The following is a 27,226-nucleotide window of genomic DNA, read 5'->3' on the forward strand; positions in this document are numbered from 1 at the left end:
TTTTCTGGTGAAAAATTGCACCATCGAGCGAGCAGAGTGCGAGTTGAACAGCGGTTGTATTGAGGCAATTGGAGTGTGGTCTGCAAAGACCAAGATGCTTAAACATCTTTGCAGACGATTGAAATAAACAACGATGAGGTCACGGTTCTAAAAGAGTTGAAGCAGCCTCTGCTTTAAACCTCATCGAAGCAACACAACAATAGTCATCATGAATAAGACAGAAAAAAAAACAAAAGAAGCCAAAGTGTAACTTAACAACAGAGTTCACTTCAAACCTCTCAAAGCACCGATAGTGAAAAACACGCAGGAAAGCGGTTAATGAGATCATTGACAAAATGCATCGGGGCAAACACATTTATGGCTTAGAAATGGCTTTCTTTCACAAACTTCTAATATCCACCTTGATATACAATCAGCCATTGCCGAAAACAATTTTTATGTATCACTCGATCATTTCTTACAAAAAAGGAAAATCCCTTACGACTAGCAAAAATACAATTCCAAGGCGATAAAGCGATGCGACCACAAAAGCCTCATGGGGAGTCCTTACCGTTCTGGATTTATCTTTATTCGCATGACAAAAATTCATCGTTTGCCGGCACAAAACTATCCACAAAAGCTTCATATGATTTCTGGGACAATTCATCTTCAGACAAAGTCGACATTTCACGACTGACAACGAAAAATTTTTCAAAAAAGCACTATGTGCGATTTTCTTTGCAGCGAACAAAGAGAGTTGTGACAAAGGCAACCATCACTTTGTTGAGCCTTTAACGTCATAATGACGTTTTCTGCTGTACAATTGCGGGCTCGGCTGAACCATGTTTTCAGCACTGACAGACGATTTTTGGACGACTTTGCAGAGATAAAAATTGGTCATTGACAGTTTGTTTTGAGTTTTTAATGGCCAAAAGGGTTTTAATTTGACCCAATTCAACATTCTGTAAAAACTTTAGCCCAAAACAAAATGGTCAAGATCAATTTTCGTCTCAAGGGCACTTTAAATTTATCAAACAACTCTGACTAGCCTCCCTTCAAGAGAAATAGGAAAACTGTCTCTTTAAGGCTATTCCACAAAATACAAACATATCAATGTTGACTGAATCTGCGATCCTCCAACAACAACAAGAAGTAAAAGAGAACAACTCCCTAAAAAGATTTATCATTGAACTGTGACATAAAGTAATTTATTTCCCAACAGTTTAACCTATCTTACGCACATTTATTTTATTATGTAATTTCTACATGCATAAGCTTAAAATAGTCACCAATTTATCCTTTTATCAAAGTGCACGTGAGTTCAGATTTTCTGTTAATCTCGTTCAGATGTATATGCCTGATACCGCAATTTCCTTTACGCAATTGGATTTCCCTGCCAGTATTGCGAAATACAGCATTTTCTCTGCAAATTTTTATATCAAGAATCGTTAAGAGAATATCACAATGAGGTTATACTCGTGTCTTTTTTTCTTCGTGTCAAATGGCACTGTATCAATTCAAAAGGCAATGGAAGATTTAAGATTTAAGCGCTACCTAATACGGTTTTGCGAAGAAAAGAAATATTTTCAGGACTTAGCTATTTGGATAAACTATGAAAGTAGGATTTAAGATTTTTTGTTCTATTCTAATCTAAGTGTTTGTTTTCATTTGCTCCCATGGTATTCCTTTCTCACGCTGATTTGAATGCATTAATAATGCTCTAAAACTTCAATTAAAAAAGAATAGCTCTTTAAGAAAAATTAATCAAAACTTACATCATTACCTTCACATTTCATCAACCCAAAGAATATTTACAAATAATACCTTCCCAGCTTCCAATATCCAGGTACTAAGATTACAACGTTGTACATTATTAATCTATCTTCCTTTGCCTTTAGAAGCTGAAAAGTGTTCTTAGTCACCATTAAAAAGAAATCTGCAAATCTGCAATCACAACGTTTCTTCAACTGAGTAAAAGCAGAGGCGGATCTAGGGGGAGGGTGCAGGGGGTACGCATCTCCCCTCCTGAGATGACCTGCGGCTTTCTAATACAAGCGGTATTCTGCTATTACAATTTGTTTACCTCCGGTCACCAGTCAGTTACGCCATTCTTTAGTGATGCATCCCCTAATCAAAAAAAATCCTGGATCCGCCCCTGAAAAGTGTCCCGTAAAATAAAAATAGAGTCCTAATGGTAATGCCCCAGTTTCTCCTGATGGTTACGAAAGCTGTAGTTGCCACACACGCCAAATTAATTCACTTCTGCTACGAAGAGGTAGTTGCCTTATAAGAACTTGAAATAGGTGTGGCCTAGCAAGAAATTCCACTGTGACATTATGACATAAACCTCTTTTCTTGGAGAATATATTTCACATGCGAACTTTTCGTCTGAAAGACAACGGGTGGGAGTGATGAATAATAGAGTCCTTGTGGTTAATACGCCTATTGGAAATAAAATGATCTGTGCCAAATAGCAAGTACAAAATATCTTATCACGCTCTAACTGTAAAGTGGTACCAGCCATCTTAAATCTACGGACCGACTAAGTTTTAGCGGATTCCAATTGCTGTAGAGTTAAAGCCAAATTTAGACCAGCGATCGCTAGAAGTATAACAACCACAGCCTCCAAAGTGAACTTCTGTCAAAAAGAAAAAACTTTTTGGCATTTTGTGCTCGGGAAACGTGATGAGTTTTGCCTTAGATCGCCAGTCTACGGCAACACCTTCTCTTTCATACCTTGAGTTCTTAGCATGCCTGTTTGGTGTCTGACCATCTCGATTTGGCATAAACGCAAACAAGCTGTTGGGATTTCCGTCGCAGTTTTTGAATTGAATCATGTCTCCGTTGGATTTGAAACCCTGGGTTGTATTTTTATCGGCAACAGATTTCGGAAGTATGCCAAGGAAGATATATTCTTTCATGCAGTAGTTCTTCGGTCTAGTGTAACCAGAGAAGTTGTTGACCAAGACACCAAAATCAATGTTGGAGTAATCTGGATGGGGCTGAATCAGAGTGTACCACTCGCTATCATCGACTTTTTTCATTAACTTTAGCAACACGTTTGCCTTGTCTTTAAGGAGAGAATTGACAATCTGTTGAGGTTTTGATCTGAGTGTGAGGCTGCGAGGAAGGAAACTGAAACCACCACCAGCAATGTCAAGTTCACAGTATACCTCAATAGGCTCAACATTTGGCAAAGGGTCAATTAAATGTACGCCGCTTTCCGCCTTTGGATATCTTCTTTTAATTTCTTGGCAGTCCTTGAATAGACATTGCTGAATTCAAAACGAAAAATAATTGAGAAGTGAGATCTTCGTCGAAATCATTCCCTAAAGGCGTTCTTTCTCGGAACAGCGCAAAGCAGAAGCTGCAGATATCGATAAAAAACGAACGAAAAGGGAAACTTAAATCCGGATATAAGAACTTTTAACTTCCACAGTTGAGCGCTATTATCAAACGCTTAGTTAGAATTACAGGAGCGGGTACCAAGAAGAAACCTCCACAGTCTTTAATCGTTTTCCTTTTTTCACTGATGCAACGTTTTTTACCTCTATTAAAAACTTATAAAATGACCTCACCTGCCACATTTTCAAAGTAAAAAAATTACCTTTCCTTTCCTTATTTGCTGATGCACGAACCCCAAGGAGTGAATAAGAAGCCGATCTCCGTAGCTCAGTTGTTCAATTCCACAATCGTTTAACTTACATAAACCATTCGCACCCTTTGATCTCTCGTAGTTGTATGAGATGCATCCTGGCTCGTCATGACATGCCTGAATACAGTTTAACCAGTCTCTGGCGAAGAACTGTTTGAAGGCATACCCTACTAGAACACGGTTATTTTCTGTCGATGGACACAGTGTCCAAGTGATCTCTTGATTCAAAACCAGAATGAAAGTAAAACTTAAAAGCTTCTCAATCATCTTAAAAGTAAAAAGGAATAGAAAGACAAGGAATGCGATCTTAAATGCTAATCTGGCGAACGACGAAAGAATAACGTTTGTTTATCAAAAAACACCTGTCTATGTTCAGTTCTAATCCATTCTGTCTCATACGTCAACTTACCAACCAAATAAATTGCACATTAAGAAACTTAATCTAAATGGTGCTAAAAACTAGTGTATTCTTATTGAGATAGAAAGCAAGCCAATTGTAGTCACCAACAACAGCGTTACTTCATAGCTAGTAGAAAAAATAGAGACCACACAGCACGATTACATTCTTTCATGCAAATGTTGGATACATTATTCAAAACGTGCACAAAACATGGTGTTTCTGAATTCTGGAATAGCTTATGGGGACTGTGGCTCAGAATTAATTGTGCGCCACAGGCATTACACGAAATCGGTTGGAAACAATACATGTAAACCACCGACGTAAAACGAACTTTAAACAAGTGCTCTCGTGTACAAAGACAGGTCAAAAAGCCGAAAATTTAGAATTGTGCCCTGAAAATTCAAAATACAAATTAGTTGGCCTAACTGAAACCAAATAGACAAAATAATTAGTGCGCGACTCACCGTGCATTTAAGAGGCAGCTGATTCCGAGTCATTTCTAAAGAGTTTTATGTAAATTTTCTCAAAACAAAATAATATTAAAGGTGGTAAAACGTCTTCGGTTTGAATTTTAAAAATAATATATGTTGATTTAGGATATATCACTATTTAAAGGAATGAATTCACGGCCTATCCAGACAACGAGTAATACTTGATCCTGTGACTTTGCTTCATCCGAAAATTCGGAATTGCATATTCCAGTTGATGGGTTTCTTTATCTTCATCACCTGTCGGGTTGACAACTTGTTGGGAGAAAGTATAATTTGACGGAAATATGCCTTTATGATCTACGACGTGCTGATGAATATGCTACTACTGCACTTTGATAATCACGAAGCCTCTCGTAACCCCCTTTAAACACATCACGCTACAGACGAATTTTGATATAAGAGCTTTATTATAAAGCAGGCGACGTCAATAGCAAATGCAAAGGTAAAGGTAACGAATCTGATCCAACCGACGCGTCGGCCGACACACTACCGACACACCACCGATGCTGTACAAACAGCCGCTGTCGAACCTGGCTTTCTATAAGGTCAGGCTCGTTTTTCGAAGGTTCCAACATCCCGCTGAGTACGTGGCTTCATCTAATGTTCCTGTGGGCTATCAAGGCTTCTGGAAGTAACATCGCCAGACTGACTAGCCTTTCAAAGCCTACAGTGATCCGTGCGCTGAGCGACTTACGAACGGTATGTTCGACGAAAATTATGAACGCTGACATGAAGATCGGAGGTGTAGGAAAAACAGTGGAGATCGACGAGTCGAAGTTTGGAGCCAAGCGAAAGTACCAGCGAGGCAGAGTCTTTCTATAAGGTCCGGCCAACGTGTCGGCCGACGCGTCGGTTGGATCAGATTCGTTACCTTACCCAATGCAAATGCCACTGCTTTCCGTCCGTGCAAGTCCTTAGATCAGTCTTTTGCTTGATCTAATCACGCGCCACTCTGATTTTTACTTCACAGTCGGACAAAAGTGGGAGAAACAACTCTATTCCAAGCTTTGTATTCAGAATTAAATCGACGCTGTCCAGGTTCTCCGCCTCCGCTAATATCAGGATGCTCCACGACATATTAGGCCTCATAGACTCTTTTGGAATACCCACTAGAAGTTTTGTTCCCTTTTCTCTTCTATCTAGAGTTTACTTTCGTCCCTACTTAGACCCCGGTCAATTCCTTTACGTCATGCAAAGACATCTAGCACCCTTGCCTTGAAAAGGTGTTCCCCTTTTTTCGTATTTCAATTATTTGTTCGGCTTTTGATTCGTTCATGTATTGCTTAGTTTTTTTTTTTGTTTGTTTTGTTTGTTTTTTGTTTTTTTTTTTCTTCCATTATAATAATCATTTTAGGATATAAAAAAGCCCTCGATTTCTTGTTTTACCACGAAATTTCAAGGTGCAACAACATTCTGAATGGTGTAACGGTAGCGAGTGGCACATTTAAAATAATGATCACAAACTCGATGCCTTAGTTTTGGAGCAAGTGGTGGACTTTGCAAGGACCAACCATAAGAAACTGACAAGGACCAACCATAAGAAACTGAGGTTGTTTTCCATAAAAACGTAGAGGCTATGTTTACATAGTGTTTTCAAAACACCCAAAATTATTCGGTTAAAACCCTTTTTGTAAGCACCCGTACCTGGAGTTAGTTCAAATCGCACTCAGTCTTTTCTTGTAGTGGCAAGAATAAATTAACCACATTTTGTTACTCAGATTATATTTTATTCAAGTACAATTGCTTATTAGGAGTGAAGGCCTTTCTACGTACCTGGGTGTTCTCAAATTTCAAAAAGTACCAATCAGCAAGAGAATCTCTTGCAACAAAAGTGAATACGTACATAAACGTTCTGCTTATTTACAGGTTGAAAGTGTTAAGTCCTACTACAGCCGGAGTGTTTATGACGGCAGCTTCATGGTTTTCAATTCTTTTAGAAAGGCTGCCTTGCATTAGGGTGAGTATTTGGTATTGTACTTTTTTTTATTGCTTGTTCAGTCGTTTTATAGATTAAAACTTATGTCTTGGAAACAGCGATCTAAAATAGATCGACTTTTCTGTAGCTGCTGAAACGTTCGAAAATATACTTTTCAGTTGAGAATGATTCTTGTTGTTTATACTGTAGTTATGCAGTGTTTCTTCGACGAGTTCTAGATGCACGCGAGAAGTTTGTGGAGCTCTAAAGAGCGCAGGGAGTTATACGAGTAAATTTACCCCCTGTAAACAACGATCTGAAATAGATCGACTTTGTGATGAAGGAAATTGCACCATTCGTGTCAAAATTGTAATTTTCAGTCGAGTATGGTTCGTCTAGCAGTTATGCAATGTGTTTTTGTCATGTTCTGCATACATAGGAGAAGTTTGAGGAGCTCGAGAGAACGTATAGAATTTTACAAACGAATTCAGCCCATACGGACAACGTTAAGAAATATATAGCACTGTTGCTTCGTAAGGATTTTGAGATAGACCCCGAAAATGTTCTTTGTAGTTGAAAATTCAGGTTCGTGTTCAGCACGTGATCTTTAATCGAGTTTTGTATGCACGCGAAAAGTTTGTTAATCTTCTATCTTCTGTCCCTTTCATGAATGGATTTCAGTACAATAAGAAAAAAATATATATCTTTTAATATTTATCGTCAGCCAGAACTCTGAAAGGGAAATTTCACTTTTGCATCAGTCATGCTTCAACGCAGTCTTTTACTTCAGAGTCCTCATCTCTTGCTCTACAAGTCCTATCCATGGCGCAGATCTAGGGAAAATTTTGATCGATTTACTGCTAAACGAGCGCCGAAGGCGCAAGGTCCTGGGGGAGGGGGGGTCCGGGGGCATGCTCCCCTGGAAAATTTTTTCAATTTTAACTATCTTAAGTGCCCTTTCCTGGCTTTTTGATTGAGTCAGACAATATATTTGTCAAATCCATTCTCCTTGGATAAAGCCTTGCAAATCTGTGATTTATTTCGTCAAAGTCAATGTCCATATTGTAATGAATGTGCAGCAAGGCAAGTCCTGTCAATCTCGTCTGTGACATCGGGCTTCGTAAATATGTTTTCAGTCGCCTCAAAACCTCAAAGAAATGTGTTATACTCTCCAATCCAGACAGTCTGTCTGCGTTTTCTCTTTCTTCCTCTTCGATTCGTTGCTATAACGAGTTTCCACTGCAAAGATAAATCATTTGTTCAAGTATTAGAAAGAGGACAAATTTCAGCCCAGACAAACACGTCTGGGTATCACGTCAGCCAGGCGTGTGCATACTGAACGAAAATAACTTTTCAGTAAATTTAACTTTTCCACTCTCAACCATTATTAACAAAGACCCGAACTAACTTTGTTTACTGAAGTAGTCCGTATTTTGTGACATCTTGACGTTGTTATGTGTTCCACACCCTTGTTGAAGTCGTTGTCCAAAGACGTTGAATGATCATACCGGGTTAACCCTTATCTATTTCCGAAAATTTGGCATGACAAAAAAGAATAAATAAAAATGGTAAATGTCAAAACTTTTTTCCAGATTCAACTTGCAGTTTTCTCTTATTAAAAATATGTACATATCTATTAATTTTTTTTTAATTATGAAAATTCTGACCAATTTCCGTAAAGAGGTGGAAACCGGTAAGGATCCGCGTCTGAATCCACTTCAGTTGTTATGTGTGTAATTGTAGGCGTGTATCGCATAGAGGACATCGAGGCACTAAATCTGACACCACACCCGTATAACTTTGATTCCAATACGATTTCATCTGATATCAAACACGTCAAACTAAAACACAAACAAGAAAACCTAGCCTAAGAGACATTACAAGAAGCTAAACTAAAACAACGATAATTATTACATCATAACAACACAAAGATCGAGCGCATAAACCCTAACAATAACCGATCAAATAATAAACGAAAACAACAAGGGGAGAGAAAAATACGCTTACCGATTGTACTCTCTGTGCGTTTTATTAACTAGAAGTCGCAAATGATCGCAAATAACTTTATCGCAGATTACTCTATCGCACAAATTTGCATAAACTCTCCTTTTAGCGACAGCGCACAAGGCCACAACGCACGAGGTCGCAATAATGTCTCATTTAAACTTAATATTTAACTTAACGACGGTTACAATGTGTAGATAGAAACAATCTACCATTTTAACCTCTTGCATTCTCATGAAAAGTACTTTGCTCTGACCAAGGGCAAACGCTCAGAATGTCAGCTTTTAAACTCTCTATGGTGGCCATTAATTTACATTATCAACTCAGTTGATAAAACGTCAATCACCTTATTACTCCCATTGATATAGCAACACAGTTTCCTTAGAACTTTACCCCTTTAACTCATGGGAGTTGTATTATTTTATTTCAATCTTTGTCTTCTTTACCTGTTAAGTCCACATATCAAATTTCTACAAGCAACTTTGGTGCAATTATCATTGGATATCTTGGAATAATTTTGGTCTATGGCTCATGGATTGGTTTAGCTGGGAAGAGTCACAAACATTGTCAATTAAATAGCATCACAGCCCCGCTCTTAGCAAACATTAGTGAAAACGCAATTATGTTGCCTTAGACAAAGATGCAAGACAAGGTTTGTACCCCATTTTTAGCTGCAGAGCTAGCTGGATCCTTACTAACTCTTCTGGGTGGATCAGTAATGACTGTTTGTATTTTAGAATATGTGTTACGTGTACTCCACCTCCTCTCCCCGTCGCCCCCTAACCTCCTCTCCACAAGGAGGAACGGAAGGGAATGTCTACGAAAACCTAGCACGAAACGTGTAATATAACTTTACCCTTTTCCATGAAAATATACAATGACCTTTTATTGGTTGACCGTTTTGTTGATTCTTTCGTGAACTCTGATTGGCTAGTGTTCGGGAGAAAACTCTTGGAGTGGTTTGGATCGCGGAAACTGATGTGTTTACATTCAACACCAAACTTCCCCCGACTGACCTTCCTTTGACCAAAAGAAATGTGTTGAAGAATGTAGCCACCTTATCTGATCCTCTTGTTCTCGTAACGCCCTAGACCATCAGAGCCAAGATATTGTGACAACCATGTAGACTCGTGGATTGGACTGGGATGAATGTATTGGTGGAGATCTGACGGAACAAGTGCGGCAATGTTTTAGCGAACTAGACGACTTGAAAAAACTACAAGTGCATCGTTGTCTGCAACCCATGACAGGCCCAGCTGAAACAACCATCCACACATTCGGAGATTCGTCAAAAGATGCATTTGGTGCTGTCTCCTATGTAAGAAATACTCGGCTAGATGGAGTCGTGAAAACCAGGTTTATCGCTTCCAAAACCAAGGTTCCTCCATTGGCGACAATGAGTATACCGAGATTAGAACAGTCTGTAGCTGTGATGGGATTAAGACTCGCTCGGTCGGTGTCGAAGGTTCTACAGATGGCAATTGGTTGTGCCATCTTTTGGAGTGACAGCTCTAACACTTTGTTGTGGATAAGAGGAAATGGATGGCGTTTCAAACCCTTCGTAGCAAATCGTGTTGGTTCAAGAGGTTCAAGTGCTACACAGCTCGCTGAGAATACGTTATGGTGGCATGGACCATCATTTCTCAAAGAAAGTGAAGAATTGTGGCCAAAACATAAAGTGGAATGCAACTCCTCCACTGATGAGGATTTGAAGAGATCTGTTAACAATAATGAAGTTCCTATCGTTCTTTCCTCGATAACAACTAAGCTCACAGAGAAAGACTGGCGACTAGAACCTACAAGATTTTGTAATTGGACCAGATTAACCAGGATCCACGCAGGGATACTTCGCTTTGTACAAAATTGTCAGTGACCATCCCAAGTCCATAAAGAGGGAGGACTGAGTCAGCAAGAAATACTAGAGAGTGTAGGAATAATTATTAAAGAAGCCCAAAAGGAATCATTCCCAGAAGAGTATCGCGCATTGACATGTAAAAGACCGATCTCGAAGTCAAGCAAGATCATTAAACTTACCACAAGACTAGACGAGGATGGAATAATTCGTTGTGATGGACGACTGCAGTACACAGAACTTTTGCCTTTTGATGTTCGATTTTCCATTATTCTCCCACGTGGACACTGGGTTACGAAGCTTATTGTTAAACAACACTATGAGCTTGAAAAATAAAACGGCTGGAACCAATCATACGTTAGCTAACTTGTCTTCCCGCTACTGGATCGTGTCTGCACGAGAAGAAATCAGAGAATGGGAAAACCAGTGCAATAAATGCAAGAAACGAAAAGGAAAAGCTGCCTCGCAAGTGATGGGTCCACTCCCTAAAGTACGTCTTCGATTCTCGATGAGAGCATTTTCCCAGATAGCTGTTGATTATGGGAGACCATTTATCCCATCCAAGGCAGAGGAAAAGCACGTCTGAAACGATGGCTTTGTTTATTCACTTGTCTGGCTTCTCGAGCAATACATTGTAAAATGGCTATTCGATTGGATACGGACAGCTTCCTGAATGCTTTTGCAAAGATGGCTTACCGAAGAAGATTGCCCAAGCATTAGTCAGTGACCTAGGCACTAATTTCGTTAGTGCAAATAGAGAACTCAAAGAGTTTGTTGCGAAACTAGACAACGCTAAAATGTGTCAGAGAACTGCTAACCGAGGGGTAACATGGATCTTCAACCCACCTCAAGCGCCTCATTTTGGTGGATCCCACGAGATAATGATCAAAGCCGCTAAAAAGGCCCTCCATGCAGTTCTTGGAGAAGTAAACGTCGCTGACGAAGAATTAATGATGGCCTTTATTGGCGCAGAATCTCTCCTCAATTCAAGACTGATAACGTTAACGTATCAAACAGCTAATCCCTGTGACGAAACTCCACTTACACCCAACCATTTGCCATCGTCATTTTCATTGTTATCACTGCATTTCTATATGTGTATTCAGCAGCTGTTCGGACCTAGACTTATAAAATAACGATTGTTTGATCGATGCATTCAAAGCTATATGGTCAGATGATTTCTGTTGAGGTCCCCAAACCTCGGTAACTACTTTAAGGTGGCCGGCTTAATTTTTGAAAGAAACAATGATCCTAAATAAATTAAATTTCCCTAGTATGATTCAGAACATAATGATAGTAATAAAAGTAAATGGAGACTCTGGAAAATTTTGTCAAATTCAAGAATTATTCAACCTTAATTTTTGCTTGGTTCTTTTGTATATATATCCCTCCTGGCTCAACTTAAGCAAACGTTCGCCTCAATCCTTTTTTCTTTTTGGTGATCTCGGCAGAGATCTTAATCTATTATTCTACACATACACATTGTCATCTTTATTTTTCTGAATATATGCCATTCCATAAGGATGATGTTATTAACTGACTTAAATTAAGGGCTTTTTTAAGGTTGGTTCCTTACTTAAGATCATTAGCAGATGCATCGGATACATCACTTATTTATAATGACTGACTGACAACTTTCTCTAGGTAAAAAAACCGCTTCAAGGCGGTATTAAATTCACACAGGTCCCACTTTTGTTAACCAGAGTAACTTACAGACTAAAGATGGACGGGCAACAAGCTATGAATCACCTGAGAAAAGTTTAACGGATTCCAATGGCTGTAGCGTTAATGCACAATTTATACCAGCGGTTTATGGAAGTAAAACAGTGACAGTCTCCAAACTGAGATGCCGTCAAAAAGAAAAACTCCTAGGGCATTGTAATCTCAAGAAACGCGATGGGTCTTGCCCTCAACTGCCAGTCTACGGCAATGTTGCAATTTCTTTTGCTGTTTTTAAACTGGACTACTTCACGGCTGAATCTGAAACCCAGGGTTATGTTCTTGTTCCAACTAACTTTAGAAAAGATACCAAAGAAAATGTATTTACTCATGAATTTGTTTCTTGGAGGAGTGTAACCAGAGGAGTTGTTGTCCAAAACACCAAAATCAATGTCGGCGTAATCTGGGTGGGGTTGAATCAGAGTGTACCATTCACGACCATCGCCTTTTTTCCTCAGTTTTAGCAACAAGCTTTTCTTGTCTTTGAAGAGGAAGTCAACAATCTGCTGAGCATCCGACCGCAGAGTGAGACTGAGAGGAAGAAAACTGAATCCACCCCCTTCAATGACATATTCACAGAATACCTCAATAGTTTCAGCATTTGGCAAAGGGAGAATTGTATGTACGCCACTTGTCACCTCAGGTTATTTCAGTTGAATTTCTTGAAAGCTCGTAGGAAGACATTGCTAAACATAAATAAATGCACGAAAAAAGAAATTCGGTAAGATATCTGTTGAAAGAATTTCTCGAGTAACAACCGAAGCATGAATCGATCTTTTTTAGCTGGACAAAGCAAAAGAAAAATGCTCTGAACTGGCATAAACTAAGAAAAATGAAAAGCTCTTCGGGATACATCTTTACATCGTTTGCCTTCAATGTAACATTTTCTTGGGAGACTCAAGTAGCAATTACCAAGCCATTCAATTCTGTTGTATTAAGACAAACCTTCGCTTAATGTTTTTTTTGTTTTTCAATCAATGGACCAGGTAGAGAGGTAGGATGGTCTTTAGCTCTTGGACGAGCACAGAGACCTATATTCTCTTATAACATTATTTTGATGTATGCATAACCTCCCTATGGGTTATGTTTTTTGTTATTTTCAGAAAATCATCGAAGAGGCGAAAATATCTATAGCTAAGGGCGTCCCCTTTTACTTGGAAATGCAAATTTGACCATGAAAACAACGAATCGAGGAACTTTGAGTCGATGTCGTTAAAAAATTGCGTGACTTTTGCACAAAATGTATAGCAAATTGTTCCATACGCTCAAGAACTTCTAGTTATCAAGGTTTTTCCAAGTATTACTTTAAACACGAAGGCGCGCTAGAAGAGGAGCCTTAGGTCCCACTGGACCATTTGTCAATCAACCGTCCTGTGATGTAGAACTCTTACAGTCAACTCAGCTTGAGCTACAGCTACTCCAAAGCAGTGAACAGCGGGCGCATTCCTCAAAACTGTTTCATGTCTTCATCCCAATACAAGAATTTGTATTTCCTTTCTCCAATGGAAACTGTCTTTATTTGTGGAGGTAAATTTGAGATCGAAGTAGGTGGTTTGCACGTTACCTCATGCCACCATGTTGGTGGAAGTAAACAATAGATATCTCATTAGCTCCTTTTGTTCGTCTACCAGCATTTAAATTTGAGCCGCACACGTCAACGGCGAGTAACAAATGAGCCTAGGCCTTCCCAGGGAAGACTTCCTTGTATAGCGCGCCTAAAAACTTCTGTTTCTAATAAGGTCAAAATGTACCGTGACACGATAAAATGACGAGCGCGATTAGTGCCAGTACAGGCATAAACGGGTTTAGTTTGGCTCATCATATCTCTTTAACAAGCACAATAATCCAATCATATTATTCCAAACAGACATTGGTAGGAAACGTTTAAGGAAAGTTGAAAATTGTTTGATAACTTTTAATCTGAGAAGTCGCCTAAGATTTCCTGAGGAACATGGAGTAAGGGCACGAGACTAACAAGCTATACGCGTTTTCATTAAGTTGAGAGGCTGTTGCTACTTTCCTATTTTGGACACATGCAAACGATTAGTTCCGATTGTGTTGCAGGTCTCATTTGTCTTTTATTAGGAAAAAAATGCACTGCGACAAATTCTTGAGTGTTGGTCCGGCCGGGGCTCGAACCCTCGAGCTCCCGCACAACAGTCCGGCGCTTAACCAGTTGACCTAACCGGGAGGTGTTTTTAAACTCAAACTGTGTCATGATTTCAAAAGTAAAACTAAGTTTTCCTTTCCTTGTTTTCTGATACACAAATCCAAATGAGTAGAGAAATAGCCGGTCTCTGTGGCTCAATTCTTGAAATCCCCAGTAGTGTAACTCACACAAGCCATTGCTGCCTGCTGAATTGTTATAGTTGTAAGAGATGCATTCTGGCTCGTCATGGCAGGTCTGAATACAGTTTAACCAGTCTCTGCCATAGAGTTGCTTGAAGGCAAAGCCTATTAAAGCAGTGTTGTTTTCTGTCCATGAATGCAGCGCCACTTTGAACTCTTGAATAAGCGCCAGCATTAAAGTCAATCGTAAAAGTTTCTGAATCTCCTTGTACATAAAAAAGTATAGAATGAAGGCGACGCGATGCTAAAGGGTTACTTAGTACATACCGCTTGAAAAACGCTTGTATAAAGGGAAATAAGAACACCTGCCGATATTGTTAATTCTCCTTCAATATCTTCTAAAACCGAGTAAATTGCATTAAAAACCAGCATAATTCAAGTACTTCTTAAAGCAAAATATTTTTAGTTGAGATAGAGTGCAGGTCAATTTTGGTCAACTACACCTGTATTACAAAAAATAGGGCAATCAATAAAGCTCTGTGGCTAAAGGAAAACTAGAAATTAACCTGCAAAGCAAGATGGTACGTCTTTTGTGAGCAAGACTTTCCCTTCGCAAAATGAAAGTTTGTTCAGCAACTCAGTACTAGCGATATGTCGTCTAAAATCAATTCATATTTACTCTATGGCTTCTATTTAGGTGTAGAAAGCATTAATCTTGGAAAAATAGCCTAGTTAATTGCGCCACAGGCCTTACAGGACATCAGTTAGAAATATTCGATAAGAGTAGTGTCAACGAAGATCAAACAACAGAATCTTATGTACACAGACAAGTCAATAGGCCGACAATTTAAAGTTAGAAGCCTTGGCAAAACAAAATGAGAAATTTTTGGTTTGGTTACAAGATAATGCGTTATTCCAATTAATTACAGTTATTAGACTGTGCTTTTAAGACGCAGCTGATTTAAGTCATTTCTAAAGTGCAATTAATTTTTTTGGAAATTTGCTCAGAAAAAAAAGATAGGATAGACGATAAAAGGTCTTCTGTTTGCAATTCAACATTTTTGTATTTCAAATATTGTCGAGCGGGAATTCAAAGTCTCTCTAGACCACAGAGAGCGAATTATCTAACCTATTATAACCACGATCTAAGGACTCATTTTTTTTTTACCTTCGGGCTTTCGAACATCATCGGGTCTGAGAATTTGGCCTTCATCTCCTAATTGATGCCTATCTTTCTAATTGCGACCTGTCTGGTTATCAGCTATCCAAAGTTTTGCTGAGAAAGTATGAATCGACCAATGTTAAGCTTTGACTTAAAATGGTCTAGAAAGGTTCTATTACTTAATTGAAAATAGCCTGTATGACACTCGAAGGGGTACTGATAAATATGTCAACATCACACATCAGTATTTATTTCCACAGTATATACCATTTTGATTAAAGGACGATTGATCCCACTTTTTTTATTAATTGTTCTATTTTGGTAGAATTATTACGTGTAAAGGTTTTCCTTTGCCTCCTCTTTTTTTTTTTTTTTTTTTTTTTTTTTTCAATTTTACTGGCTAGAAGAGAAAAGGGCTCTCAATTTCAAGTGTTGATGTAGGATTATGAATGGATGCAGCGGGTAGATGCAGTCATTGATGACTTCGTGTTTGCTATCTCTCCCTCTCTCCCCTCAATTAAAACCTGCGGTAATAGATTGATACGTGCCCCACTTTTGCTAACAAACAGCAATCTGCCGAGAAGATCAAGGTAATACAGTGGATCTCTGTTTCTTTATGATAAGTACAAATGTTGGTTTACTGGATAAAATGCGGTATGTATGCCGCGAAGAGAATTCTCTTACTGTACCACGCCGGAACAATACTTCAAGTAAAGGGGTTGATCCTTTTTGTGACAGAGGCACCTAGGAAGGGATTTGCATACACTCTGCTCTGCATTCTCATGTTATTTTTCTTGCTCGTGGAGAATTCTTGTGCCACGATTTGGAGTGAACGCGATACGGATCACGGTTAGTTCTTCCAGGGTTCTTGATGCAGGATTGATCCTTTCGATCTGACGGTCGATCCTTTCGACTGACCAACCTCCCGTCAGTCTCTAACATCACAGAAGTAAAGTGGGGATCAATTACATTACAAGCATATTCGTTGCAAAGGAAAGAAATAGAGGCCCTGAAAATACACATTCCGCGGTGAATGAAAATGCTATCAATTTGTGTTGAAGAAGGGTTAAAATAGCTGTAAACTATCTTAATGACTTTTTTATTTTAGCATTTGAACAGATCTATTAGACTGACCTTACATCGGTAATAGTTTAATAAAAAAGAATGTTGCCCTTAGTTCATATGAGTATCGTCGAACATCTTAGTAACGTTCTGTATTGTCTCTACCTGGTGTAGGTGTGAATATAGTGACCATTGCAGCTTCTGCGTTGACTTTAATGGTAGCTACTCACGGCTGTTCGTCTTTTCTTCCGACAATGAAAGATCGTTATCTAGTCGGCCAAGTCAAAAATTGTCGAAAGGCGTCCAGTCTTTTATATTGCGTGCAACTCTGCCCGAAAAGATATCTACTCTGCCGCTCAATAAATTTCAAGGAATATTCTAAGGAAAGATCTAGAGGAGTTACGAGATAAAAGATAAAGGATTACAAAGCAACGATGTAGTGTCTTCGACAGTTGTTTCTGTGCCTGGATTTAACTTTGCTCAGCTTTTCAATTCTGAGTTTTGTCAATTTTTTAAAATGCTACAAGAGCTTTAGCGACAATAACTTTAGTTACATTAAAGCACGAAAATCTTATGTAGGAAATTTGATATTTTAAATTGCGCAGTTTTTGCACATCTCGAAATTGTTATTTTCACACAAGAAAAGCCTCATGCTTCAAATGATTGGTATGTTCTCAAACTTTTGTACTGTCATTTGGGTCATAGCATGTTATCGTAGCATTGTAGACTGCATTGTACTTTAATATACAAACCTTTTCCATATTAGCATCGAAAGAGCTGCGAGGAAATCGTACGAAAGGATCCAGAGGCGACAAAAGGTATATGTACCAAATCTTTCCCGTGTCAAATCCTTGCAGACGCACAGTGAGGGTAGATGGTCAGATGATTTTTCTCATTATCTTCAAAGACAAGAGAAACGTGTCACTAAAATTAATGGGAAACGTCGATGACAGCGAGGGGTACACTCTGATCTGATTCAGCCCCAGCCAGATAGGTCTGACGTTGATTTTCATGTTTTGGTCAACAACTGCTCCGGTTACTCTACAATAAAGAACGATTTTGTGAAAGATTATATTTTATTTGACACCCTTCCAAACCAGGTACAATTGCGAATGAGAGGAATGATGACGTACGTGATTAGTGCCAGTACAGGCGTAAATGGGGTAAGAATGGCCCATCATATCTCAAGCATGGTGACCTATCTTTTTATTGTATTTTTTTTAAACAAAAATTGGTAAGGAACATTTGAGGACATTTAAAAAAAATTATTTGATAGTTTTTTTTTTTCTGAGAATCACCTTATCAAGTAACGGAAACCAAAATAGTAGTTGGCGTTTTGATGTTAATTTGGTCAAAAAAAAAAACACAAGAATAGCGTTTTTGTACTACGAGTAGTAAGATCATATGCTTTTTGTCGGTTCTAAATCCTGATAAATCATCCATAGACTTACAAAACAATAATGATCGTAAGAGCGATGGTCCAAAGTCTTTATTTTTAAATGTAGTTTAGAAATACTTGACCAACAAAAAGAGCTGTGCGACCTGTAGAAAATTAGAAAGCAGATGCATTTCAAGACGAACTAATTCTATTGGGCAAACCATCTTGCAATTAGCATTCCCTCTGTATAAATTTTGTTTATCAGCTAAGTATTGCGGAAAGTTTCTTACGCGTTGAAGGTCGTTTAAAATCCACCCATTTCTAGTTTATGACCTATGCGGAATAAAGGTCATTAAATATCGAAGAAAAGTTTTGAACAAATACGAAAGACAGAGTTTACAGCGTCGCCCGGCTATAATTGTTTTGGATATTAGTTCATTACGCCGCGGGCATTACCGGACATTAGACAGAAGTTATTGTTGACTGCCGTCGACTGACAACACAATCTCTTCGGGTTTACTTATGCGGGGAGAAAAATCAATAAGTCGAAAACCTTAGAGCTATAAAACATACAAATACAAAGTGCAAGATAACTGGTTTAGCTACAGAAGAGTGCTTAAATCTGATTCCATTTACTAGACAATGCTTTCAAGAGGCAGCTGGTTTTGAGCTATTTTAAGAGGGAAGCTTGGCTTAAAATTTTGAAATAGCTGGTTAAACGTCGGCTGTTTGCAGTTAAATATTAATTTGTTATATATTAAAGACAATATCAAGCTTTTCAAAAGTATGAATTAATTAAAGACAAATGTATACCGTAATGAACCTATTCTTCATCTTTTACCCCTTCAACTAAAAATGCGATATTTGGTACTTTTTGCCATTCGCTGGGCCCGAGAATTGGGTGGAAACTCTCTTACTTTAAGCTTCGTCTTTCTCTATCACCTGTGTGCTTGATGAATTGCACACAGGTGATAGAGAAAGCCTTTCGCGAGAAAAACACTTGTAGTGTGATTCAAAATTTGAATGGCCTTACATAACTGGAGTTTGAATCCCCATTGTCTTATTATTAGATGAACCAAATGTTCAAAACCTGAAGCAGTAATCTTCGGCCGAGAAAGTTTAAGGTTATTAAGAAACTAGGGAAAGGCTTTCAAATTGGTACGCCCATTCCAAAATGAATTATTTTTCTTGTCAAGTACCTTAATCTCTTTCGTGTAAGTATAGGCACAAAACCATTACGGAATATGTCGTTAAAAGCATAGCTTAACATCAGCTGTTTCTCAATAGCGCTTTCTGCTTTGGAAAACAATTAGAATAATATATTCTCCTCTAAAAAGTCGATTAAATGTCATCTTGGTCTAATATGGTTCATTATCTTCAACCGTATATTTACTGTCCACCTGCTGCCACCAGTCTTCACAGATGGACTCTCTAATTGTTGTTCGTAACAGAACCATTTGGAAGTTAGCTAAGAAGTATTCCAACTAGTTTCTGTGTGGATCGTGACCTGAAAACCATCATGCCTTTGCTGGCGTTTTCAAAATCTTTTCTTCACATGTTTATTAGAGTTTCCAAACTTGCGTAACTTTATTAAGGTACGTCCACTTTGGCATGTTTTGCAGGTATTTCATTAAGCAAAATTCAAGTGTCAAATTGTCAAATTAATAACCGTTTGCCACCTTCAAGGTTTATTAGTGACTCCTAGACAATAGATATTTGCACTAAATTTATATCATATCCACGCACAACATGAGAATTAGACTTTTTGGAGGCCCGCTATATTGCAGCACGTAAAGTATTTTTCGATTATTAGAGACATCTTGGAGCACCGTAGTAAGTCTTCTTGGAGAAAGAAGAAAGCCGCAGGGAGAAAGAATAATATTGTCATTTCCAATCGCAATTCGACTCCGCCGTTTTTTTGGCTTGTTTACGTCCTAAGTGGAGAAAGAGGAACACTCTTGATCTCTACATACGTCCTACTTTGTAAGTTCATCACTCAGTGATATTAATTAGGTTGCTAATTTAATCATTAGAGAACTTGCAGAAGTGCCCTTCAGTACACACAGGGCTTGAGTCTCCCTTACAGCTCATCATATCTGCCATCAAGCTTAAGTGCGGTGCTTAGTGCAATTCATAAATTTGATGATATGAGTAGTTGTGCTTTCCTCACTGACGTACTTTATAGGCGTATGCTTGACCATTTCTTACAAATAGGGATGAGAAAGGAGAATTTGCCCAAATACCAGTATAAGAACGGTATCCCTCCACAATGTATTCCGAACACGAGTTTATGTGGAGACTGATTTAACCAAAAGAAAAGACGTTTCAATGGAATAATGATGTCCAAACGCGTATTCTGATGAGAGAGATAAGACTATTATCGGGGAAGGGTCGAAAATCTTTTCTTAGAAACACTGCGCTATACTGAGCCACGAAAAAAAGCAAAAGCAAAATAAAAGTAGAATGTGATCTTTGCATTTCGTGATTATCGAAGAAGAGCTTAACAATGCTTTGTATTGTTTGTGCATGGTGCAGGAACAGCCATGAAAGCTGTTATGATGATGCTCGTCATCGCACCTTCTGTGTCATATCTTATGGCAGCTATTCTTGGTCACTCGTCCTTTCTTCAGACGGTGAAAGATCGTTACCTTGTCAGTCATGCCACTGATCGTCTGAAGGCGTCCAGTATCTTATCCTGCGCACAACTCTGCCTGAAAAGACGTGCATGGTGCCGCTCAGTGAACTATAGGGAAGAAGATGGACAGACAATTTGCGAGTTAAATGATAAAGGATTAGAGAGCTCTGATTTAGAGTCTTCTTCCTTTGTTTCTATGCCTGGATTTATCTTTGCCCAGCTTCTAAATTTTGAGGTTAGTACAGATATGAAAGCATTGAGATGACCGCAGCTTTTGCAGAGCCATAGTTGAGAGTATTTTATTTTTCGCCATATTAATACAAGATGGATAGATAGATAGATAAATAGATAGATAGATAGATAGATAGATAGATAGACAGATAGATAAAAGACCATGTTATATGAAAATTAATCAACTGAAATCTTGGCAATTGTCATTTCAGTTTCCAATTTCTACATATACACGGCTGCCACAGACCTGACTCCGTATTTGATCGATCAATTCTAGCATTAGTCTTGTTTTAGCGCAAAATTACGCTGTTTTTTTCTATCCCGAAATGCTTGCCATCGTGCAAAAAATATCCCAGGCGTTCTGTTTGGGGCGTTTGTAAACTAGAGGAGACTCAACAGACTTCGTAAACTAATGGAGACTCAATAGACTTCAAGAATCAGCAAAAAAGAGGGTGAGGAAGAGTGGGCAGCAAAGTGCGTTAGGAGAGTGTTGTTATGTGGAATTGTTTCCATCTTCTCCTTACATTAAAAAAAAAAAGTTTAACGCGTAATCATGTACATCCTTCGGGTGCAGAAGGCTAAAGTGCATCAGAAAAGCAAATACTGAAGAGAAATTCTTTAAATAAATTCCAGTAGAACGAGTGAATTGCTTGAGTTAAATTTGTTCTGTAAATTTAAAATAAAATATTGCGAAGATTTTATGTCTCCTTATATAAAAATACGATTACTTTGACGCAAATAACGTCAAATAAAGACATTTGAGAACTGATTTTTCCTATAAGATTTATAAAGCCATTTGGTCAACACAAAGTTAACACATTGGAAGAAGCATTGTGAAAGATAAAAATGTACCTAGGTCTGGCTTCCTTTGAATCTTTTTTTGTCCCATCAGCATCAAAAGCACTGTGAGGAAATCCAACAAAAGGATCCTGGAGCGACGAGTGGTATGTACGAAATCTATCCTGTGCCAAATGCTGATGCTATCGAGGTATACTGTGAACTTGACATTGCTGGTGGTGGCTTTACTTTCCTTCCTCAAAGCCTCACACTAAGATCAGATGCCCAGCAGATTGCCGACTCCCTCTTCAGAGACAAAAGAAACGTTTTGCTAAAGCTGAGGAATAAATTAAATGGCAGCGAGTCATATACGTTGATTCAGCCCCACCCAAATTACACCAACATTGATTTCGGGCTTTTGGTTAACAGCTACATCGGTTACATTCAACCAGAGAACGATTTCATGAAGGAATACATTTATCTCGGTATCATACCTAGGTCAGTTGCAAACAAGAACACAACCCAAGGTTTCAAATCCAACGGGGCCATAATCCAATTTGAAAACTGCGACGGGTATCCCAGCAGCATGTTTGCGTTTCTACCAAACCGAAATCGTGAGAACTCCAGTAGGTATCTTCTGGGTTCAGAGTACGAAAATACCGGTGTAGCCGTTGACTGGCGTTCCACGGCAACACCCATCACAAATCTACAACGCAAGATGCCGGAAACGCTCTACTTCTTTACAGAGGTCCATTTTGGAGGTTGTGGCGGGTACACTTCTAGTGACCGTTGGAATAAATATGGCTTTAACGGTACTGCGATTGGAATTCGTTAATCAAAACATTTAATTGGAAATATTTGCACACTAATGGCTTAACGAAGACTTTAAGTTACTTGTTGTTAACAGATAATGTAGAAACTTCTAATCTACCTGCAGCTGGGTTTTTGTGTGGTTGACCTACTATCTGTCTACTTTTTTCCGTGTGTTTCGAACGGTTTGTCCAAGACGGTATATGTTCTATGGATCATTTATTACATCGCTCGCAGCGCCCGTAGGAAAGATAAAGGGAATCCTGTGTTCTGATTGGTTACCCGAGTGGGCAAGATAGATCCATCTTGCCGGCTCGGGATTGCCCGCATTGATCCTGCGCATGAAAAAATTTCCTTAGAACTACATTCGTAGTTCTCGGACAACTTCGGCTATAGAAACGAAAAAAGTGGCAGAAGATAGTCAAAACAAAGAAAACAGAAACACTGCAAGTGTCAGCGACACTTACGAATTTGTTGTGCTACAAACACAGTTTGCTTTCTTTCCAGGGTCGCAAAGTAAACAAGTCGCTCTTGATTCTTATTAAAGCGATATCTTTTTGCAGTATAATAAATCATTTTTTAACCAAGCTTCAAGTTGTTCCGTCAAGAAGGCTAGATATTAGTCTCGTTTTTTTTTTTTTCGCAGAAAAATGACAAAAAAATAATCATAATAACTCGGCCAACATCCAGCCATCTTGACTTCACGCTTGGCTAATAACGCATATATAATGATAAAGAGCCTCACTGACAGTTAGATGTATCAACAAATGGTCACTCTTTCCAAAGGAATGATCAGAAAGAGTTGCAATCAAGATAACTGTAAGTTAAGGCAATTGCAATTTAATATTAACTCTAAATACATAACGCCACCGTTGTTCTTGTGCTGATATCCGGGCGTGAGATGACTTCATACAATGGCAAGTTGGGTTGTTTGTGCTTCCTCGTAAATGATTCTATCCGAAGTATTAAGTAACACATGCAAGAACTAAGATAGTTCAGTAACCTCCTTTCATCATATGGTGTGCTGAACTTGTACTATGAATAAGGATGCATTAAGGAGTAATCGTAGTATAAAACAGAGATGCCATAACACCTTCTAGGATGCAAATGTTAATTGCCGCCAAAATAATTAATTGCCAGATAAAGCTGTTGTATTTTATCTATAACACTGCTAATTATGTTTCGTTTAAGGGGAGGATTATCGGTAAAATTAATAGGTATTGGAGCCTAGGGGTTGTATGTGTTTCCTTGTAAATGGTTCTATCTTAAAGCGGTAGTGCAAGAAATAAAGCAGTTCATTACAATCTGTTTTACTGCATTTTTAATGAAAGTTTTGGGAAACACTCAACTTGATCTCGAGTTTTTCCCTTTCAATATGCAACTCCGCTACACCTCTCCAAAGAACTCCATAATGAACATTTTCAAGACTAATTGCTGGCTGCTAAAGAGCAGATGTATTTTCTGATTCGTCTCCATTTTTTGAAATTTTGTATGTACTGAACAAGTCAAAAATGTCACCATAAATAGCTCTTTCAGAAGGCATGCTAAGTTCATCGAATTTCAACGATCGCTAATTTTGAATCATAAGTAGAATCCAAACTGAACATCAGTTGTATTTACGAGAACCAGAGCGTAGCTTCTGCAAAGACCGAGCCGCGCGCTTGATAACAGCGATGATATAAAAAGAGGCTTCTACGTTATTTTGATAGTTCTAACACTCGTCAATTCTCTTACTGATTTAAATACCCGGATCAAGGCTACACAAACTTCGCCAAAGGTGAGGAAAGCAGATCTCCTTCATCAAGAACTTGTAAGTAAGAAACCATTTAGCGAGTGGCAAGCCACCCGATATAGAAAATATAATACTGATACTACCTCTTGGATCAAATATCGTGTCATGTATGCCAGAGATCTAATTTCTAACCTTCCCCACCCTAGTGGATTTCCGTCCACTGATTATTTTCTGGGGTTGTGGGGAGGCGAGAGTGACTTCTCAATGAATAAATTGCCATTATTCGGATACTTTTGTTTGCACAAAGGTCCCTGGAATCACCACGCGGCAAACATTGCAAGTTGCTAGAAGGAAATATATGGCGAAAGGTTGTTTCGACGTCCAAATATACGATTTTGGAGATACATTATCGCTTTTTGCCGCTGTTTTATTATGAATGGATTTAGGTAATGTTGATACGAGGAAAGCGTAAGGTTTTGTTTCAATAAAACTTACTGATAAACTTTTCTCCATGCATGATACATATGTTTACAGTCTCTGCCTGAGTTCCACTGATATATTACTGTTCCTGATAAGATCCTCTAACAAGTTCGAGGAGTAGAGTGTAAGCACAAAAAACCTTTCGATTTTCGACGTAAAGGAAACTATGCACTCTAAACAATGAAGTCCTTGCAGTGACTTTTATACAAGAAGAAGATTCAAAACATCACCCATCAAGCGTTTAAAAAAACAAAAACAGCACCGCCTGCATCATAATAAACTCTCTATTTACCGGACTGTCTTCGATGAGAAACTACAGAGACAATCTAAATATTTTGCCAAGTAACCCAAAAGTGAAAGAAGTATAACCTCAGCTTTTGTTTTATTCATTTAATTTTTTTTTCACCTTGCCGGGATTAAAGCGTTATACATCATTCACCTGTTTCCTTTTTCCGTTGGAGGCAGAAAAGTGTTCTAAGTCACCTTGTAAAGAAATCTGTAAATGTGCAACTACTACATTTTTCCAATTGAGTAAAAGTGTCCTGTAAAATAGGAAAGAGAGTCCTGATGGTAGTGCCCCCATTTTTCTTGGCGGTTGCAAAAGTTCTGACAGCGATACACACCAAATTAATGACCTCCCGTAACAAAAAAGTAGTTTCCCTATCGGAACATGAAATAAGTGTGGCCTTGGAAAACAATTCCATTACGACATCCTGACCCTAACTTCTCTCCATGGAGAAGACGTTTCACTTGCGAAGTTTTCGTCTGACGCATAACGGGTGGCAGTGATGAATAATAGAGTCCTCGTGGCTAATACGCCTATTCAATTTGGAGGTAAACGTTTTGTGCTGAATAGCATGCACCGCACAAGAGATCACAGAATCACAGAATGCTGGCAAACTTTAGGGGTATAGTGGAATGGATAAATATGGTACCAGCTATTATTTATCTTCGGACAAAATTTTAGCGGATTCCTATGGCTGTAGACTTAAAGCCAAATTTAGACCAGCGATCGCTAGAAGTATAACAACCACAACCTCCAAAACGGACTTCTGTCAAGAAGAAAAACCTTTCTGGCATTTTGTGCTTGGGAGACGTGATGGGCTTCGCCTCAGATCAAACTTTCAGAGTCAAACCCAATCTACGATATTTTCAAGGGAAATCTTAGTGACTAACATTTCCTCTCCTTATCTGCTGATATACGAACCTCAAGGAGTAGATAAGAAGCCGATCGCTGTAGTTCAATTTTTCAACTCCACTATAGTTTAACTCGCACAAACTATTCGCACCCTTTGATGTCTCCTAATTGTATGATATGCATCCTGGCTCGTCATGGCAAGCCTGAATACAGTTTAACCAGTCTCTGGCGAAGAACTGTCTGAAGGCATACCCTACCAGAACATGGTTATTTTCTGTCGATAGATGCAGCGTCGAAGTGATCTCTTGATTCAAAACCAGAAGGAAAGTAAAACAAAAAAGTTTCTCAATCATCTTAACGTAAAAAGGAATAGAAAGAAAAACGGTGTGATCTTAAATGCTAATTTGGCGAAAAACAAAAGAATAACGTTTTTATTAAAAGACACCTGTCTATACTCAGTTCTAGTTCACTATGTCTCATACGTCAACTTACCAACCAAATAAATTGCTCATTAAAAAACGTAATCTTAATAGTGCTAAAAACTAGTGTAGTCCTTTCGAGATAGAAAGCAACCCAATTTTGGTCACCACCAACAGCGTTACTTTATGGCTAGTAGGAAAAATAGAGATAATACAGCATGATCACATTCTTTCGTGCAAATGTTGGATAAATCATTTAAAACGTGCTTAAAACACAGTGTTTCTGTGGCTCAGAGTTAATTGTGCGCCACAGGCATTACATAAAATCAGTTGGAAACAATAGATGTAAACCACCGACGTAAAACGCTAGTGTTCTCGTGTACAAAGACAGGTCAATAAGCCAACAATTTAGAGTTATGTGCCCTGAAAATTCAAAATATTAATAAGTTGGCTAAAACAAACCAAATGGACAAAATAATTAGCTATAGTGTGCGACTCTAATTGCACTCATGCACTCATCAAACTGTGCTTTTAAGAGCAGCTGATTCCGAGTCATTTTTAAAGAGTTTTCTGTAAATTTTCTTAGAATAAAGTAATAGTAAAGGTGGTAAAACGTCCTCGGTTTGAAGTTTCAAAATAATTTATGTTGATATCGGATATATCACTAATTAAAGGAATAAATTCAAGGCCTATCCAAGCCACGAGTAGTATTTGAACCTGTGACGAGTAGTATTTGAACCACGAGTAGTATTTGAACCTTTAACCTTGATCCGAAAATTCGTAATTGGATACTCCAGTTGATCGGTTTCTTTATCTTCATCACCTGTCGGGTTGACAACTTGTTGGGAGAAAGTATGATTTGACTGAAATATGCCTTTATGATATGCGACGTGCTGAGGAATATGCCACCACTGCGCTTTGATAATCAAGAAGTCTCTTGTAACCCCCTTTTTAACACATCGCGCAACAGACGAATTTTGATATGCCACCCAAATGCCACCCAAATGCAGAATCCTACCGTGAAAAGACTCCCGAGCAAGTTTACAGGCAGCATGAGGGTGAGAAGAAACGTCAGTATGCCAACAGGGTTAGGGAGAT

The 27,226-nt window shown here is 38.6% G+C and overlaps 2 protein-coding genes, 1 long non-coding RNA gene and 1 pseudogene across 7 annotated transcripts; 1 reads left to right on the top strand and 3 right to left on the bottom strand.

The window, feature by feature from the left end:
* Nucleotides 1-1,177: 1,177 nt before the first annotated feature.
* LOC111331700 (uncharacterized) lies at nt 1,178-4,785 on the bottom strand. Its single transcript, XM_088754015.1, has 2 exons — nt 3,587-4,785; nt 1,178-3,254 (listed from the first exon to the last, which is right to left on the bottom strand). The coding sequence occupies exons 1-2, from the start codon at nt 3,899-3,901 to the stop codon at nt 2,529-2,531; spliced, it is 1,041 nt and encodes a 346-aa protein (XP_088610141.1). The 5' UTR covers nt 3,902-4,785; the 3' UTR covers nt 1,178-2,528.
* An 858-nt stretch (nt 4,786-5,643) lies between these two features.
* Nucleotides 5,644-23,666, top strand: LOC111331707 (uncharacterized). 5 transcript variants are annotated; one of them, XM_088754011.1, is made up of 4 exons: nt 5,644-6,074; nt 6,392-6,482; nt 20,442-20,776; nt 21,665-23,666. In XM_088754011.1, exons 3-4 carry the CDS (start codon nt 20,450-20,452, stop codon nt 22,382-22,384), a joined length of 1,047 nt encoding a protein of 348 aa, XP_088610137.1. In that variant the 5' UTR covers nt 5,644-6,074; nt 6,392-6,482; nt 20,442-20,449; the 3' UTR covers nt 22,385-23,666. The 5 variants fall into 5 exon arrangements, with proteins under 5 accessions (XP_088610137.1, XP_088610136.1, XP_022792608.2 ...); XM_022936873.2 differs by lacking the exons at nt 5,644-6,074; nt 6,392-6,482 and adding exons at nt 19,315-19,501; nt 19,720-19,889; XM_088754010.1 differs by having other exon boundaries at nt 5,644-6,482.
* LOC148735750 (uncharacterized) lies at nt 10,822-26,062 on the bottom strand (annotated as a pseudogene).
* On the bottom strand, nt 17,435-21,764 carry LOC148735751 (uncharacterized). The gene is made up of 3 exons (XR_015998930.1): nt 21,625-21,764; nt 20,555-20,649; nt 17,435-17,569 (listed from the first exon to the last, which is right to left on the bottom strand). It is a non-coding gene; the product is annotated as an uncharacterized LOC148735751 (long non-coding RNA).
* Nucleotides 26,063-27,226: the final 1,164 nt, after the last annotated feature.

The sequence above is a fragment of the Stylophora pistillata genome, chromosome 3, assembly GCF_964205215.1.
Source record: "Stylophora pistillata chromosome 3, jaStyPist1.2, whole genome shotgun sequence".
Lineage (NCBI taxonomy): Eukaryota > Metazoa > Cnidaria > Anthozoa > Scleractinia > Pocilloporidae > Stylophora > Stylophora pistillata.